General features: G+C 50.8%; 1 protein-coding gene across 6 annotated transcripts in view; it reads right to left on the bottom strand.

Moving 5' to 3' along the window:
* UBAP2 (ubiquitin associated protein 2) overlaps positions 1 to 17,523 on the bottom strand; it is a 1,669,217-nt gene that overhangs the window by 1,009,931 nt on the left and 641,763 nt on the right. For all 6 annotated transcript variants that reach the window (XM_085628825.1, XM_085628795.1, XM_085628777.1 and 3 more), the window contains exon 12: positions 2,172 to 2,382. In XM_085628825.1, the coding sequence (XP_085484951.1) occupies positions 2,172 to 2,382 (211 nt within the window). The remainder of the gene's footprint in view (positions 1 to 2,171; positions 2,383 to 17,523) is intronic.

Raw genomic sequence — 17,523 nt, 5'->3', positions numbered from 1 at the left:
CTGTTTTTCGGCTGTCCTTACCAGGCAGTGCAAAAATGATTAACATGATAGGATGCTTCTCTTAACGGCCACAACAATTACAGCATCAGGTGGAGTATTACTACCAGGCAATTCAGAATCCTATTCTAGTTGTTGGTATTTTTTCATTAGATCAGGAGTCCCTAGTTTTGATGCACAAATCTAAAGATTCCCATGAGTGGCATGAGTGGTTTTCAAATGTGTTCCTTGTAGAATTTTTAAAATTGAGGAGCAAAACAGCTGTTTTTAAAGACTGTTTAGCCTACTAATTCCCCTTGTCAATACTTCATGAAAGGTTTAGATAGCTACCTGGGATACTTTAGAAGATCTATGGACATAGGTTTCTTCTCAGATCTCAGAGACAGTACCTGTTGATTACGCTTTGCAGGAATCTCAAATCATGCCTCCTAAGCAACTCAGACTTTTCTCATCACAGAGTGAGATTTGTGTTTTCTAAGAGGAATCTGTTGCACAATGCTCGGGACAAAGCTGGGGCAAAGAGGACTACACTGGCATTTAGTTGGATTGTTCCAAGTAGACACAGAATATGCTCTACTTTGTATATAGCTATCAGGTTCTAATGATTGTGTGCCAATGTAGATTGATGTCTTGTACTCTGATCAACAGAATTTTCTTAACTGCCTTGCCTTTTAGCAATGGGCATACTAGATCTTTCTCATACAATAAATGGTTGACCTTCAAGCTCAACATCAAAGGTCTTAACAGTACCTCAGTAGTGTACCCTAAAAATTGTGAGTTTAAGCAAAGTTTTCAAAGTATCCACAGTTAATCCTGAGTGCCACGCGATTCAATAGCAAATGTGATGTGGCAGTTTTGAAAATTACCTTCTAGACATCACACGCTATAAACCACCTCAAAAAGCATGAAACCAGATACTTTCAAGATCAACTGGTTTTACTTTTTCTCATTTCACTTTTTAATTCAGAAGGCAGGGCTGAGAAAAGGAACGTAGACAATGGAGCACTCCACCAGCCCCACACTTTTCTGTCACCTGTGGAGCAGCAGCTTCTGAAGGAAGTTTAGAATGGTTTTCTTCTCAGACTTACCGCAATAGTTTTACTGCAAGTAAAGTAAAGGCAATTCTGGCAAGAAAATCAGCAGTAAATATGCAAAACCTCTCACAATTATGAAAATGTGCACAAATAAATGTTTGAGACCCTTATAGCAGAATGATAAGTCCATATTTAACTGGCTTTCAAGTACTGCTGGGTCAGCCTGTAACCTCAAAGTCTTAGGATAGGTTTTACTCCACAAAAGCTACTCATCAGCACAGCAGCTGTTCATTTTAAATGTTACAAAAAAATAAAATTAAAGTGGGGGAATGAATGTATGATGTTACAATGCATACATTTATATCGCGGTACATTACATCGCGGCTTTGACAACGCAAGTCGTTACAACGACTTGCGTTGCAGGGCGCTGGACTTAGGAGTAGTATAATTTACTATTCCAACTCCAGTCTACGTACAGTAGGGAAGGTGTTGGATAGTAATTATACTATTCCTTGTCCTAGAGCGCCATCTAGCGCAAGTCGTTGTAACGACTTGCGTTGTAAAAACCACGATGTAATGGCATCGCAATGAAATCCCCGCGTTGTAAACGATGTTTACCGGGGGGAATATGTATTACATGGCTTTCAATGATAGTTACTTTACGGAATATTTATTAAAGCTTAACTGAGTAGAGAAAATAGGGCAACATTCAGGAAGGTCTAAGCGTATTTAGTCCATGAAATGGCAAAACCATCCACCTTAATCCTGGACAACAGTGTTGGTAAAAAGCATGTTCTTCCAAGCTTCTTAAAAGTGACTGAGAAAAAATTCTCTAAAATGCTCGAGAACACTTATTGCCATTCGAACACTCCAAGACCATGTGAAGGAAATTAAGCAATTGCATAAAATTAATAGTGCTCACGGTTGGAGATCTATGAAATACCAAACCTATTCCACACGATGATAGCAAGTTCATTTTCAATTCTCCAACAGATTTTATGACATACAAGACAAACACCTACAACTTAGTTGTAAAAACTGTATTCAATAGAAAAATGTTCTATTATGCATTCTAAAATGAGACGATAAATATTATTGTGAGATCTCTTCCAAAATATAGACATTCTTAAAGTTACTTACCAAACTGACTGAGAACAGACGACTGTACACTGTAGGGTTTAATGTCCCAGGAAGAGGTGGTAACTGAAAGGCTACTGTTGTGCTGAGGACTCTGTGAAGTAAACTGGCTCAAACCAGGAGATGATTTTAAATGGTCTAATATTGGAGAACCAGTGGAATTTGTTATTTTTGAAGGCCCAATATCTCCAAATGCAGAACCAAGAACAGATGACTAGGAAGGTGGGAAAAAAGGACATTTTGTAAATCACTTTAAAAACATGCAGGTTGTAATTTGAACTTCAGACCTCTCATTCAAATATAAATAAGCACAATTAGAATGTGTTATCAGACTAGCAGTATATAACAAGTGTCAATTAATTTCCAAATTTCTACTGGCTGAGGGGGTGTTAAAGGACAGTCGAAGGATGCAGACATACAGCTCGGTGGTAACTGTTTTTCTGATCCCAAACTGTACAGCTAACAGCCAGCCAGGAGCCTGAGAAACAGCTATAGTTAGGTGACTCAAAGTGAAAAAAATACCTGGCCTTCATGTCACATAATTCCATGCCAGAGTCTCAAAAAAAAAAGAAAAAAAATAATAATAATAATATCACTTGCATATAGCAACAAACACTTGCGTGGGTCTTTAAAACAAATAGAGCACTGGAAGCGAAGATACAGCAACCTTATTTAATTAGTTATTCATAAAGCAATGCAGATGATTATTTGCCAAAACAAATTCAATACACAAAGGAAAAAAGAATACTGGGATTGTAAATAATGACGGTCCAAAACACTGCTGCACTCAAATTGAATGACCAAGTAATCTGTTAGCACTTGCATCTCTCAGGAAAGTAGCTTCAAGCAGTCAAAGCTTGCTCTAGGAGTTGGTGCTTATTTTGAAACTCAGAGTTTACACCTTCAGTTAACACCTAATAACTGGAACATCAAGCAGACCTTTAAGAAATGAAGAACAAGTTACTTACCTTCGGTAACGATGTATCTGTAAGAAACATTAGTTAGATTCCTCACCTTAGAATATCCCCAGGCGTCAGACTGGATCCGGAAGATTTTTGTAGCAATACCCCTTGCGCGTCGCTAGGCGTCGTCTGCGGCTCCGCGTCCGTCGTTGGCGTTGTGCACCGGAATGACGTCGGAGTACTTAGACGCCGCCCTCGCGCGCGGACGTCAGGTCTTGTACATAGCTTTCCGCGCCAGGAACGCAGAGCCATGCAAGAGACCGACCCTGGTGCCAAAAAAATCTAGGGCCCTGAAAGGGATAGCCTTAACACTAGATGTCAGTTCGCAGAACGGGGAGGATGGGTGGGTCGGTGAGGAATCTAACTAACTAACTAATGTTTCTTACAGATACATCGTTACCGAAGGTAAGTAACTTGTTCATCTGAAAGAAACACGTTAGTTAGATTCCTCACCTTAGAATAGATACCCAAGCAATACCAACCCCGGTGGTGGGTCTGCGAACCAAGATCACACCAGAAAGTCCTGGAGGACAGAACGGCCAAAGAAGCCATCCCTCCGGACTTGGCTGTCAAGGCAATAATGCCTGGCAAACGTGTGTAGCGAAGCCCACGTCGCCGCCTGACAGATGTCCTGCAAAGGGACTCCCCGTCCCAAAGCAGTAGTAGCCGCCGTGGCCCGAGTAAAATGGGCTCGCAGCCCAACAGGAGGGTCCTTTTTTGCCAAGAAATAACAGATTTTTATACACAAAACGACCCACCGGGAGATGGTCCTTTTGTGCACAGCTTTTCCCTTCTTTGCACCCACGTAGCCAACGAAAAGCTGGTCGTGCACTCGGAACGGTTTTGTGCGGTCCAAATAAAAAGAGAGCGCACGTTTTGGGTCCAGACGGTGGAGCCGCTCTTCCTCTTTGGAAGGATGCGGAGGCGGAAAGAAGGTGGGCAAGGTGACAGATTGCCCAAGATGAAAGGGGGTCACCACTTTCGGTAGAAAGAAGGACGAGGCCGAAGGACAACCTTGTCCGGATGAACAGATAGAAAAGGAGGCTTGGACGATAGAGTCTGGAGCTCACTCACCCGTCTAGCCGAGGTGATGGCTACCAGGAAAGCAGTCTTAAGCGTCAGAAGACGAAGAGGACAATTGTGAAGAGGCTCAAAGGGAGCGCACATCAGGAATGTTAAGACAAGATTCAAGTCCCACTGAGGCATTACGAAAGGGACAGGAGGGAACGTGTGAGTAATGCCTTTAAGAAAGCGTGACACTACAGGGGACTTGAAGAGAGAGGGCTGATCAGGAAGCCGTAAGAAGGCAGAGATGGGAGCAAGATAACATTTCAAGGTGCCCAGGGCAGAGCCCTGCCGGGCCAAAGAAAGAAGAAAGAGGAGAACCTCAGAAAGAGGGACGGAAAGGGGATTCACAGCCTTTGCTGTGCACCATGCCACAAATTTGTTCCACCGGCAGGCGTATACCGTCTTTGTGGAGGGACGCCTGGCTGCCAGAATGACATCACAGATTTCAGGAGGCAAGTCAAATGGCATCAACTGCCGCCGCTCAATCTCCACGCATGGAGGTGGAGGCTGGACAGGTTCGGGTGGAGGACCGTCCCCTGCTGCTGCGACAGAAGAACCTCCCGAAGGGGCAGACGTATCGGAGGATCGGTCAACATACTGAGTAGCTCGGGATACCAGTACCTTCGTGCCCAATCCGGAGCCACCAAGATGACTTGGGCCCGGTCGCGCCTGATCTTCTTCAGCACTCTGGGCAGAAGTGGTATAGGCGGAAAGGCGTACAACAGACCGCAACTCCACTCGCGACGAAAAGCGTCGCCGAGCGAGTGGCGCCTTGGAAATTCCAACGCGCAGAACTGCTGACATTGCGCGTTCTCGTCGGTGGCAAATAGATCTAACCAAGGCTCTCGCCACTGCTGAAAGAGACCTTGCGCCACCTCGGAGTTCAGACGCCATTCGTGATCCATCATGCATCGGCGGCTGAGTTCGTCTGCTCTGGCGTTCAGAGAGCCTGCCAGATGTTGAACCACCAGAGTGATGCCCTGGTGTTCCAGCCATGTCCAGAGGCGCAGAGCCGGGTCCACGACCCCACCCCGCCCTGTTTGTTGCAATACCACATGGCGGTGGTGTTGTCCGTGAACACCTGCACGACACTTCCCCGGACAGAGGGAAGGAAGGCTTTCAGTGCAAGTCGGATCGCTCTCAGCTCCAACAAGTTGATGTGGAGGCGAGACTCCGCCGGAGACCAGAGGCCTCTGATCTCCGCCTCTCCCATGTGGCCACCCCATCCCAGGAGGGACGCATCTGTCACTACGACATGCTCCGGTAGGGGTAGGGAGAGGCTCTTGCCCGTGACCCAATCGCGGTCCGTGAGCCACCACTGCAATTGCTGTGCAGTGCCTTCCAAGATCAAGACATGGTCGGACAGGTTGCCGTGATGCTGGGCCCACTGAAACTTCAGGTCCCACTGCAGAGCCCGCATGCGCCGCCTGGCATGATGCACTAGTAGGATGCAGGAGGCCATCAGCCCCAGAAGCCGCAACACTAGCCTGACCGAAACCCAGGATAGAGGCCGAAAGATGGGAATCCGGGCCTGTATATCCCGGACCCGCTGTTCCGGTGGATGAACCCGGAACTGCGCCGAATCGAGAACCGCTCCGATGAAGAGGAGCTTCTGAGAGGGGCTCAGGTGTGACTTCGGCACGTTGATGGAAAACCCTAGCAAATGCAGGAGATCCGCCGTAGTCTGGAGGTGGGAGACGACTATCTGGGGCGAGCCCGCCTTCAACAACCAGTCGTCGAGATAGGGGAAGACTGGAACCCCTGATCTGCGCAGATGAGCTGCGACCACCGCCATCACTTTCGTGAACACCCGAGTGGCACTGGTAAGGCCGAAGGGGAGCACGGTGAACTGAAAGTGCTCCTGACCCACCGTGAACCGCAGGTAATGCCGGTGGGCCGGCAGGACGGGGATATGGAAATATGCGTCCTGCAAGTCCAACGCTACCATCCAGTCTCCAGGGTCTAGGGCAGCTAGAACCTGAGCCAAAGTCAACATTTTGAACCGTTCCTTCCGGAGGAAGGCATTGACGTTCCTGAGGTCCAAGATAGGGCGTAGGCCTCCTTTGCCCTTCTTGGGAACCAGAAAGTAGTGGGAATAACAACCACGACCTACTTCTGGGCTCGGAACGCGCTCGACGGCCTCATTGGCCAAGAGGGACGAAACTTCCTCTTGCAGAAGATTCAAATGATCCTCCGAGATACGGTGGTGCTGCGGTGGCATGGCTGGAGGGGTCGTCTCGAAGGGGAGGGAGTAGCCCCTTCGGACGATTTGCAGCACCCACCTGTCCGAAGTAATGGTACGCCAGTGGAGCAGGTGATGGCGAACCCGGCCTCCCACTGGCGAGGAATGGGCCTGAAAGCTCGGACTAGGAAGGCTTTGAGGCGGATGCTTCCGGGGTGGATGTGGACTGACCGCGTCGTCCTCCAGTACCGCCTCGGCGGAAACCACGTCCGCGACCACGTGCAGGCTGGTTCTGCGGCCGGTGGCTAGGCGGACGTGAGGAGGTGCCCCTTCCTTGACCACGAAAGGAGCGAAAAGCGGAAGTTTGTGGCCGCGGGGCCGAGAGGCCCGAGGACGTGGCCGTAGCCCGGGAGTCCTTGAAGTGAGCCAGCGCACTGTCCGCTTTCTCACCAAAAAGGCGAGCGCCATCAAAAGGCATGTCCATGAGTGTGCTCTGGACATCCCCTGAAAAGGACGTGGACCGCAGCCAGGCGTGACGTCGAAGCGCCACAGTGGTAGAAATCGCCCTACCCAGCGAGTCCGTAGTGTCAAGTCCACATCGGATTGCATGGCGCGCTGCATCTCTCCCATCGGCCAGAGCCGAGGAAAGCCGCGCCCGGGCTTCCTCCGGGCACAGTGGCAGCACGTCCTCCACCGTATCGCACAGAGAGTGGGAATAACGGTCCAAGAGACAGGCGGTGTTTAGGCCCAAACTGAGCGAGGAGAACAGCTTCTTACCGAACTGTTCCAGTCTCTTGGAATCACGGTCCGGAGGAGCGGACGGGAAGGAGGATTGGGAGGTAGAGGCCTGGATAACCAGACTCTCGGGGGTGGGGTGTTGGGACAGAAAACTGGGGTCGCCCGGAGCAGGGCGGTGGCGCCTGGCAACGTTCCTATCCACAGGAGGGACTGTGGAGGGCTTGGACCAGGTGCCCTGCAGAACGTCAGTGAGGGCCTCATTAAATTGCAGCAGAGGCTCAGTGGAGCATGCGGCAGACTGAAGCACCTCAGTGAGGATGTTAGTCCTCACAGCCACGGCAGGCAGCTCAAGCCCAAGGGCCGCGGCCGCCTTGCACAGCACCACAGACAAAGCTGCACCCTCCTCCGAAGCCACAGTCGGAGGAGAGATGAATCCAGTGTCCGGTGAGGTATCCAATCCACTGGCCTCCCCCAGTTCATCTGCCCAGTCCTGAGAAAGTTGCCCCTGAAGGGCCATAGGGTCCTCAGACCCCTCCCATTCGCCCCCGTCATCCGATTCCTGATAAACAGGAGGAATGATCGGAGCCGGTCGATAGACAATATGTGTCTCTAGCGGCGTCGGATGCGGCGTCGGGACTGGACAGGGGCTGAACCGGGGATCGACATCGACCGGAGTCGGGGGTGGTACCGGTGTCAGCGCCGGCAGAGGAGGCGTAACGAGGTCGACCGGCGTCGACGGGGGCCCAGGCTCGGGACCCTCGGGGGCCTGCGGCATCGGGGCCGGAGCCTCCAACAGCGCCGGGGCCGGAGCCGCCGGCACGCGAGGTCGCCCAGTCGAGTCCGCGGGGCCCGAAGGCGTGCCAGCGGGCATCGACGGCGGGGCCAGGCTCCTCATGGCCGAGAGGAAGGCACTGACCGGCGTCGCGTCAGTCCCAGGGACCGGCGGATATGGGGACTTGCGCGGCGCCTGCGGAGCCGCGGGGGTGGAACCACCTGTCCCTCGGCCGAGTCGCGCTACCGGCGAGGGGAGTCCGAAGAGCGCTGTCACCTCTTGGACTTCTTGGAGTGCTTCGACTTACCCGAAGACTTCGAGCCAGACGAGCGACGATGTCGAGTGCGGCTCCGCGACCGATCCTTGGACCTCCTCCTGGACCGGGATCGAGAGGGGCACGGAGCCGAGTGGCGAAGCTCGAGAAGCTTGCGGGACCGCTCCCGCGTAGCCTTCGAGGTCAGGGCCATACAATCTGAGCACGACTCCGCGTCGTGGTCGAGGCCCAAGCAGTACAGGCACCGGCGGTGATGATCGGTCACCGACATCAGTCGGTGACAGTCGTCGCAGGCCTTGAAACCAGGCATCCTACCGGCACCAAAGTCGAGAAGTGACCAAAAAGAGTCGAAAAAGTTAGTCAAAAATTGACTGAAGGGGTAGCTCTCCCGGATCGGCGCTTACTGGCGCAGAAAAAAGAAGAACTGACGTCAGCGTGCGAGGGCGGCGTCTAAGTACTCCGACGACGTCATTCCGGCGCACGACGCCAACGACGGACGCGGAGCCGCTGACGACACCTAGCGAAGCGCAAGGGGTATTGCTACAAAAATCTTCCGGATCCAGTCTGACGCCTGGGGATATTCTAAGGTGAGGAATCTAACTAACGTGTTTCTTAAATATCTAACTATTGGAAAAGTTATTACAAAATATTCTGAGGCAAAATGTTAACGCAACAAGTGTTTACGGATACCTTGTGCCATATGGCTAATGCAGTCATCATCAAATACTTTCTTCGGCTCAATTTGAGCCATAAAATTGTGCACAAGCTTGTTCATTTACTCCAATTTCCATATAAAATTAATAAATAAAGACAAATTACTTTCATTAAAAAAAGAAAATGAACATTATACATGTTTAGTATTTGCTTTGTATACTAAGTTGAGTTAAAACAGTTTAAAACAGCATATATAATATCATAGTTATATAGGGACAATAAATAAGTCCGAGCCATCTCATAATTTCTGATTTTCTCTGCTAATAGTAATGGCCGAAGGAATTGCCTTCTCTGAGGAGTATAAAATGTTCAAAACAAAATAAATTGTCTGGTGCTTTGGCATGTTAAGCCATCACAGGGGCAAAGTGGGAGTGAATAAATTACTTTTGAAGTTACTTTTTATACTCAGTGTGTTATGTCTAGATATCACACTGAGAAAAGCTAAGTAAATTAATTTTTATACATTTGCAGTTTCTTAGGGTTTCATACAAACCTACTACACACTTGAAAGATTATTTACAGAAAAGCAGTTAATACAGTCCTGTGAGAGAAAACAGTTATCTGTTTATCTGTAAGTACTTAGGTTTTGGAGTTGGTGTCCTGGGGTTAGAACCAGGGTTCCCCCAGGGGTCAAGGATGCACCTCTCAAAGCACCCTCAGCGGCACAATGGCGGCTGGGTGCAGAGTGCTGAAGAAACCAAGGTCATCCATTGGGGATAGGGGGCCTCCAGGTGGTGGCTGCTTACGAGCAGGCCACAGGTTGTGGGAGAAAAGCTCCTGGTAAGGCTCAGAGTAAAGGGAGATCCGATTTAGCACCCAAGGTGCACCCACAGCAGCACAGGGACGACCGGGTGCAGGGTGCGGTTTTGGCGCTGGGTGCTCTGTTGATTTCAATGGAGATTCTCTGGTTGCAACTAACACTGCAGGCTTGGGGACGAAGATCTTCTGGAGACGACCACCAGCTGGAGAGGTAAGTTGGGATGCCGGGAATCTGTTGGTTGGACCACCCAAGGCTGTGGGACATTGGGTGCAGGGGTTTCTTTTGGCATCGGGTTTCTCTTACCAGATCCAGTCGCGGTCAGGGGGATCTTCCAGAAACGGGATGCAGGCATCAGTTGGAGACTTGTGGTAGGGCAGGGATCACCATATCCCAGGTCAGGAACTCAGGCCGTGGGCGTCAGGTGCAGAGTGGTGGAGACTTGCGGATTTGGCCGGAGCCAGAGTCTGTGAGTGCGCATATCCGGTGGTCATGGGAGACAATGTCTGGTTTGGGAAGGCAAGGCAGGTCCTCCGGGTTCTTGGGGGCTGCTGGCTGCAGGACACATCGGGATTTCGCTAGAGCAGGTCGAGGTCGGGGCATGCCAGTAAGGCTGGGGCCAAGTCAGTTGGTGTTGTACTCTTCTTTCAGCATGGCTTCTTCGGTCCTTTTTCTCTCTTCTTGTCTGAGGAGGCAAGGTTCAGTGTTGCCCCTAAATACTAAATTTAGGGGTGTTACAGGTCGGGATCAATGGTCCCTTCCTTTTGGTGGGTCCAACCTCTATTATGCCACCCTCCATATACTCTTGATGGCATTACTGCACTTACAATGTCTCAGAATGGACTGTAGGGGAACATGGCTCATGCACCTGTATCCTCAACACTGGTGCAGGGCACCCAGCTAGAGGGGTGGCTTACCTATGCCAGGACAGTGGGTTGTAGGCATGGCACACAGGGATGTGTGCCATGACGACTCTTCACTTTCCTCTCCACCAAAACATGCAGCCTGAAATGGACGCGTGTGTGAGTAAACGTGCAGGGCCTCTAAAGTTGGCATATTAAGTGCTGCAGCCCTTGGAGGCCTTCCCTGGTCACTGTGCCCTTGGTACCTATGGTACATATTATAAAGGACTTTCATGTGTCCAGAGAGTTGCCAATTGGAGTTTGCAACAGTGCAGTTTAGGGAAAGAACATAGGACCTGGGTACTTGGTTGGCAGTAACCCAATGCACAATCAGTCAAAGTGCATCAACATTAGGCAAAAAGTAGAGGGCAACCAAGCAAAAAGGTGCACCTTCCTACATAGTTCCTTACTGGCTCCCAGACATCTGCCACCACCGACATGTTTCTGGACTCCTGGGTAGAGAGCCTCTGCTCTCTAGGTCTGGAAACTAATCACATGCAGGCGTCATGCCTCCTCTACCCGGATAGGCAGGGTCCTTGAAGAGGGAGCTTCAAAGGACTGCCACCTTTGTTAGCTTCCACCAGCCTTTTGCTGCTATCAGCAACTGACTCCCACCGGTTCCGATCCACACTTTAGGCACAAGAACTGGTGGGAAACCTAGCCGGGAAGGGAGAGGTGCTCACATTTTCCCAACCCCTCAGGTGTTGGAGACAAAGGGAAGTCCACCTCTCCGTCCCTGCCATCTAGGAGATGGGGGAGCTCTCCAATCAGCAAGAGGCTTACGCCACTCTCCCACTGGAGGGTGGCAAACTAAGAGGTGGGGCACTTCAGCAAAAGGACCCATTGGTCCCACCCTGCAGACCCCTGTAACACCGCTACATCTAGCATTTAGGGGCACCCCTGAACCTTGCCTCTTCAGATTCGACGTGACAAGAATGACAGAAGAGCCATGCTGCATAAGGCGAGGACGACAACTGCTTTGGCCCCAGCCTGACTGGCCTGTCTCCTGCTCTGAAACCCCTCTAAGCTGAAACCGGCGTGTCCTGCAGTCAGCAGCCTCCAAGAGTCCTGGGGACACGCCTTGCCTTTCTAAAGACATCTGATCTCCCGTGGACACCAGATTTGTGCAACATCAAATGCAAGCCAGGACTCCAGCTGGATCTGCGAGCCCTCGCCTCTCTGCACCAGACACCAAAAGTCAGAGTGGCTCAACACCCCAGCGAGGAATGTTTCATGCCAAACTAGGAAAGCAACTACAAAGCAATCTGAAAGTCATTTCAAGTGTTTATGAACACTTTGCAAATCGTACTCTCAACTGCAAAAGAAATCTTAATGTTCCAACAAAACCAGTATTCAGTGCATTTTGAAAAGTAACATTGTATGAAGAGTTTAACTTGCCTCCTACTAAATAAATCTTGGTTCTAGAAATAAAAAATAAAAAAAACTTTATACAAACAATTGGTCTGGATTCAGTGCGAATATGTGACGTCATTTCTTGCCCAAGTGTGTATAACAAATGCTTAACACTACCTGATAAGCCCTACTGCTCAACCACACTACCACAAAAGAGAGTAAGGTATTATCTACTTTAGTCTTTGCTATACCTTTAGGAATCCATTGGACTCTGCACACTATACCTCACTTTGGTATATCATATACAGAGCCAGCTTCCTACCATATAGTACCAAAAAGAGGTATGCTGTATAGAGAGTCCATGTATCCCTTATGAGTGGACAGGGGATCGCTCTAGAAATCCTAAGGTGCTCCATCTAGGGTAGTGTGGTCAAGCAGCCTTAGGCTTATCAGTGAGGGGTGTTGAACATTTGTGTACACAGTCAAATGATTCACACACTAAAAGGAGATCCACGGGGCGTGGCCTGGTGTGCGAAGATGGCTGGCGTGCCCTAGGGGAGCTCCCGACAGTCAGCCTGTAATCAGTCTATCATCATGCCATACACAGCCCGAGTGTCGGGATGGTGGCGACTAACAGCATTCCTGGCTGTGTGGGTTACCAGCAATAGAGCAGAACGGCTGGCTGGCCCTGCCTGTGTGTCACAGCCTGGCCTCGCGTTCTTGGCCTGGTAGGCGCGCAGCAGCATCGGGGAGGAGACTACCCTATTGAAATCTCGCCCTGGAGATCATGGCTACACTTAGGTCCAGGGTCTGAGATGAGGAGAGGCGCTGGTGGGGGTTAGCCGTGGGAGGCAGATGGGTCAAGCCGCAAAAAGATTTGAAGAGGTCGGTCCTGGTCTTGCGGTGGGGACCTAGTCAGCACAGGGCGGCACAGAGGAAGAGACCGCTTTGTTGAAACCTGGATGCGGTAACCTGGATGCGGTGCCCTGGAGACCTTGGAGGACCTGGATTCCGGGGCCTGAGGTAGAGATGCTGGTGGGGAGCCCCCTTTTTGGAGTTTCATGGCTATCTGGGGGGTACCAGCTGTGCCGTGTGAGTCGAGGTGCATTGGGGTCAGGGGTCGGCTCCCCTTCCTCTCTCACTCCCTTCTCCGAGTAACATTGGCAAACTTGGGAGTGGTCTTCGCGGACTAAATCCTGGCCAATGACAAAGAAGTGGGCCCTCACTCAACCGCCCCACTCAACCCCCTTCCCATAACGCTCACGGCCATTACCCAGTCCAGGGATGCAATGGAGGCCAGGATGGAGGCGGTTGGCTCCGATGTGGATCTGTTGCGCAGAACCTGCAGAAAGAGCTGGTCCTCATCATGGAGGCAGAAACAAGAGTTCTGGGCTCGAAGACTAGGTGTCGGCCATACAACGCAAGATCACCACCTTAACAGCCACAACCAGGGAATTGGCCATACGCCTTGAAGATGCAGAGGGCCACGCGCGAAAGAACAACCTGCAGTTTGTGGGCTTTCCGGAGGGCTGTGAGGGTGCCTCCATGGACATTCCTGACGCAGGGGCTGAAATCGCTGGTCCCGGACTCTACTGTATCATGCTCTGCTGCGGGTGGTCTCGAACTCTGGTACACTCTTCTTAGACACTCAGGAGGCCACCATCCAAAGAATGAACGAATCTGAGGTGATAAAACCTCATACTCAGCCTAGGATAGACTTTGCCTCATCACAAAGTGACCGGCGCAACCGTCTCAGAAGTCCACCTCCAAGCACTGCAACAGATCGCACTCGCCCTGGTGAAGCTCATGTGCTGACTAACATTGACACTTGCTCATACCATCATGTAGCTGTATCACTTGAGACTTTTGACGTGTTTTTCATTCACAACTGTTAAATTGATATTAACTGTAGATAGGAATAATGATGGGATTGAATGCAGTCTCCTCTCGTATAATGTGTTCATGCATAGTTTGCTCTTATATTCCTCGGTTCTACTCACTTCTGTGGTTTTTTTCTACACGTAGGTAATCTGGGGCCCAATTATGACTGCCACTCTAGAGAGGCATGGCCAAGAGCCCCCTCTAGAGATCATGTTCTATGAGTGTTGGGGATGTGGGATCAATTGGTGTTCTACTCTGCGACACCTATTTAGGGTCGGTGGAGACAAACCACAACAAATTCATCTTGTTTACTAAAGTGTGAGGGCAAGGGGGTGAGCAACAGTTGATACCAAATGTTGTTTACATATGTTTTGATGCAGTCCCATTGCTCACCCTCTTATCAGGCACACATTCGAGGACAATGCTTACTTGTTACAACACTAATAACTAGCTCTGCTCCAGGGGACGCGGGTGGGCTCAGTTGACACCATTGGGGAGGCAGGAATTTCCTTGGCCAGGTAGAATCTTTGCCGGGGTTTCGGAAGTGAGACTATAGGTAGATCTACCTTAGGAGATCTTATGCACGGCTTAGTCCTAAAGTCTTAAAGAACTGCACACAAACTTTCAGTTACACAGACATCATTTCTACAAATAATCTACAGTTGATCCACGCTCTAACCCATACCGGAGTTTAACCCTGTGGAGGGTAGATTATTGACGGGTGACCTGGGTACACAAATTTAACCAGATTTATCAGGCATTAACTACCACACTCCTGGACCTACGACAGGCATGGTTGGGGGACATACCCACACTTGACAATGACTGGATCGAAGCCCTAATGGCTCTACAAGTAGCGGCAATATTGCCCAGACTCCGTCTTATTCAATTAAAATTCCTCCACAGAGTTTACTTCACCCGACATAGTCAGTGGTGCATGGGTGCCTTTGCCTCACCAGAGCGCCTTCGATGTGGTGGGAACAAGGGCACCTTTTTACACACTTTATGGGAATGCTGGTGGGGTTTAATGACATGCATGGAAGTGGTCCTTTCCTGGGAGGTCCCATTTAACCCCAAACTGAAATTTACTCCATAGCACAAAGAGGATAGGGGGTAATCGGTACAAAGGACACCTACTGGTCCTCGGCTTAACTTTGGCAAAGCTGGATATTGCAAAGCTGAGCAAAGATGTATCGCCACCCATTGTAGGTACCTAGAAGAAACAAATGGATCATTGTAGGGGAATGGAAATTGCTGTTTACCAAGCACGGTGTGCCAGAAAAAACACACTAAGATAGGGCAGCGGGGGGGAGGAGCCAAGATGGCGACCGGAGCAGACGCTTGAGCGCCCGGCTCCGTCGGCCCTTGGCCTCGGACTATTATCCTGATGCCCATCCTCGCCGATTCTCGAGGTGCAACGTGTGCGAAGACGCGCTGACCGCGCCGCCGCTTTCCCGGAGTCTAAGCCCGTCCGGATGCCGGAGTTCTGGGTGCTTTTGTTCTCTGCACTGGACCCCTGTGCCATTGTGGCCTTTGCCGGCCCCCTGGAAGCTCCGCAGTTACCGGACCCGCTAGCGCAAACCTGAGCCCCGCGGTCCCGATCTCACCTCGCACCACGGATCGTCGCCGGATGAGCCCGGGGAGGGACGGCCGGACACCTTCTGCACCCTGAGCCTGACGGGCTGGAGCTGTGGGGTGGGCCCCGGTGCGGCGGGTCTCCTGCCCCGCTCTGAGGACCGCGCTGTGGGAGGCTGCTGACCCCCTTCTTCTATTGCCTAGCCGGCGGCAAAGAGAACCCGCGGGAAGAGAAGCGACTGTCGGCCTTCCCTGTTGCGGCGCAGACCTGAGGGGAATTGACTCCTTGCCACGACCCCCCCCCTGGTCATTACACCGTACAGCGGTAAAACATGGCGTTGATTGCCTGCTCGCGGCTGGGGGGTGATGCTCCGGTCTCGCCCGCTGCCCATTTCGCCCTCCCTCTTCCGGACACCAGCTCCACAGTGCCGTCCCGGATTGCTGCCGATGTGGGGGCCCAGCTTCCGCTGACATGCGGCTCCGTTCTGGCTGTCCTGCGGGACTTTCGACTACAAATGTGTGCTGGCCTGCAGGCGCTGAGTGAGCGGTTTGACTCCATACTGTCGGCTGCGGGTCGTGAGCGCTCTGTTTGTCATCAACAAGGCGTGGGTCTACCAGTGCTTTTGTCCTCTTGCGGGGACGCAACGGCGGTGTATGATTGTGCTACACTGGTGCCTGCATCCGGCGTTCCCGGCACCCAGGATCAACCGCTCTCCAGCTCAACTGCGGATACTTTGTTCCCCTGGTCATGGCTACCTGCTTCATTGTTGCCTGCCTCACCGCGTCCGCAAGAGTATCCTGCTGAGCGATACCTGACAGCCTCGAGGAATCGTCCGCGGTGGCCTACTGCTTCTTTTCTGTGGAACTCCTGTACTCTACTTGCCAGGTCTGGATTTTATGTGGTGCAAAGAGGGACCTCAATAGATGGTCGGCGGCCATTTCGTGATCCTACTTCACCATCTTCTCACAACCGGCCATCTTGTCTTTGTCTGCTCGGGATGCGGGGCCTTCATGTAGGGGCTGGCTTACTCCCAAGCCCGCGATCGGGCCAGGGCTAGAATGACTTATATCGCCATGGTTCATGGACGGGCTGGACTGGGACTGGAACTGTATGTATGTGTTGTGTGCACTCGTCGCGACTTGTCTTCCTTCGCTTAAATTGTTGTGACACGTTATTTTCGCACGCAGTTTTTTGGCGTAGTGGGTTCTCAGTGTGTGGAGGCCATAGCTGGCTGATGGTTTGGGGCGCTCTGGTGTTCCGTGGGCTCCTCCCCACCTTCTTTTCTGTTTTCTTATTTTCTTTACTCTATTCCTACTTTCTCTCTTGTCTATATTTCGGGTTCATTGGGCGACAGGCACTATGCTGGGGGGGGGGGGGGCAGGCCGTAGCCTCCGCATTGGTGTAGGGTGGGGGGGTAATACTCTGTTCTTAATTAATTCTATGGGCCTTTTTCTTTTATGTCTCTGCGCTATACTTGCTTCGATTCGGGGTCCGGGTGTGGGGTGGATTGAGTGGGGGCGGCTCTGGAGGGGTGCGTAATTGCTCATGTGACTATCCTGTTATATCACTGCACCGCCTCACTGCTTGAGATTTTACTTCCATTGTTGTTTTAATGATGCTGCTGCTCTCCCGTGTGGTGAAGCTATCTGGCCGCACATGAGTTTGTGTATACCAGAACATCATGTGTTTTGTTTTCACTAATTGCGATTCGTAGGTGAAAGCAAAAAATAGTATCCATGTTGATGAGAACTCTGGCTAGTGCTCATGTTTACAGGTTGGGTAACGTTGAACAACTTTGTTTGAAACTTTTTGAGAGGTACATACCGTTTTACAGAATTATCTATTTTTTTAGGATTCCTATGTCAGTGATTTTTACCGGTATTTTTACGATACATGGCAAAGGAATATTTGACCGGTATGAACAACACACATTACTTTGATATCTACCTCGCACTGTTCACAGTTATGATTATCACTAACCAGCTTGCAAACACTATCGCTGGAGCCATTTTTACACTCTTTTACATAACTGGCACATGGGATACTCTATAAGAAGACCCTAACAGACCAATTCACACCAAGCAACCTTTTATTTTCTCCCTCCTTTCTTTTCTCTTCTTTCTCTACGGACATGGGACTCTCCCTTAAATTCAACTTTCTTCTATTGAAGCATATC

This window comes from Triturus cristatus, chromosome 2_1, assembly GCF_964204655.1.
Source record: "Triturus cristatus chromosome 2_1, aTriCri1.1, whole genome shotgun sequence".
Classification (NCBI taxonomy): domain Eukaryota; kingdom Metazoa; phylum Chordata; class Amphibia; order Caudata; family Salamandridae; genus Triturus; species Triturus cristatus.
The sequence above is the reverse complement of the archived record's forward strand: the minus strand, read 5'-3'. Positions and strand labels throughout refer to the sequence as shown.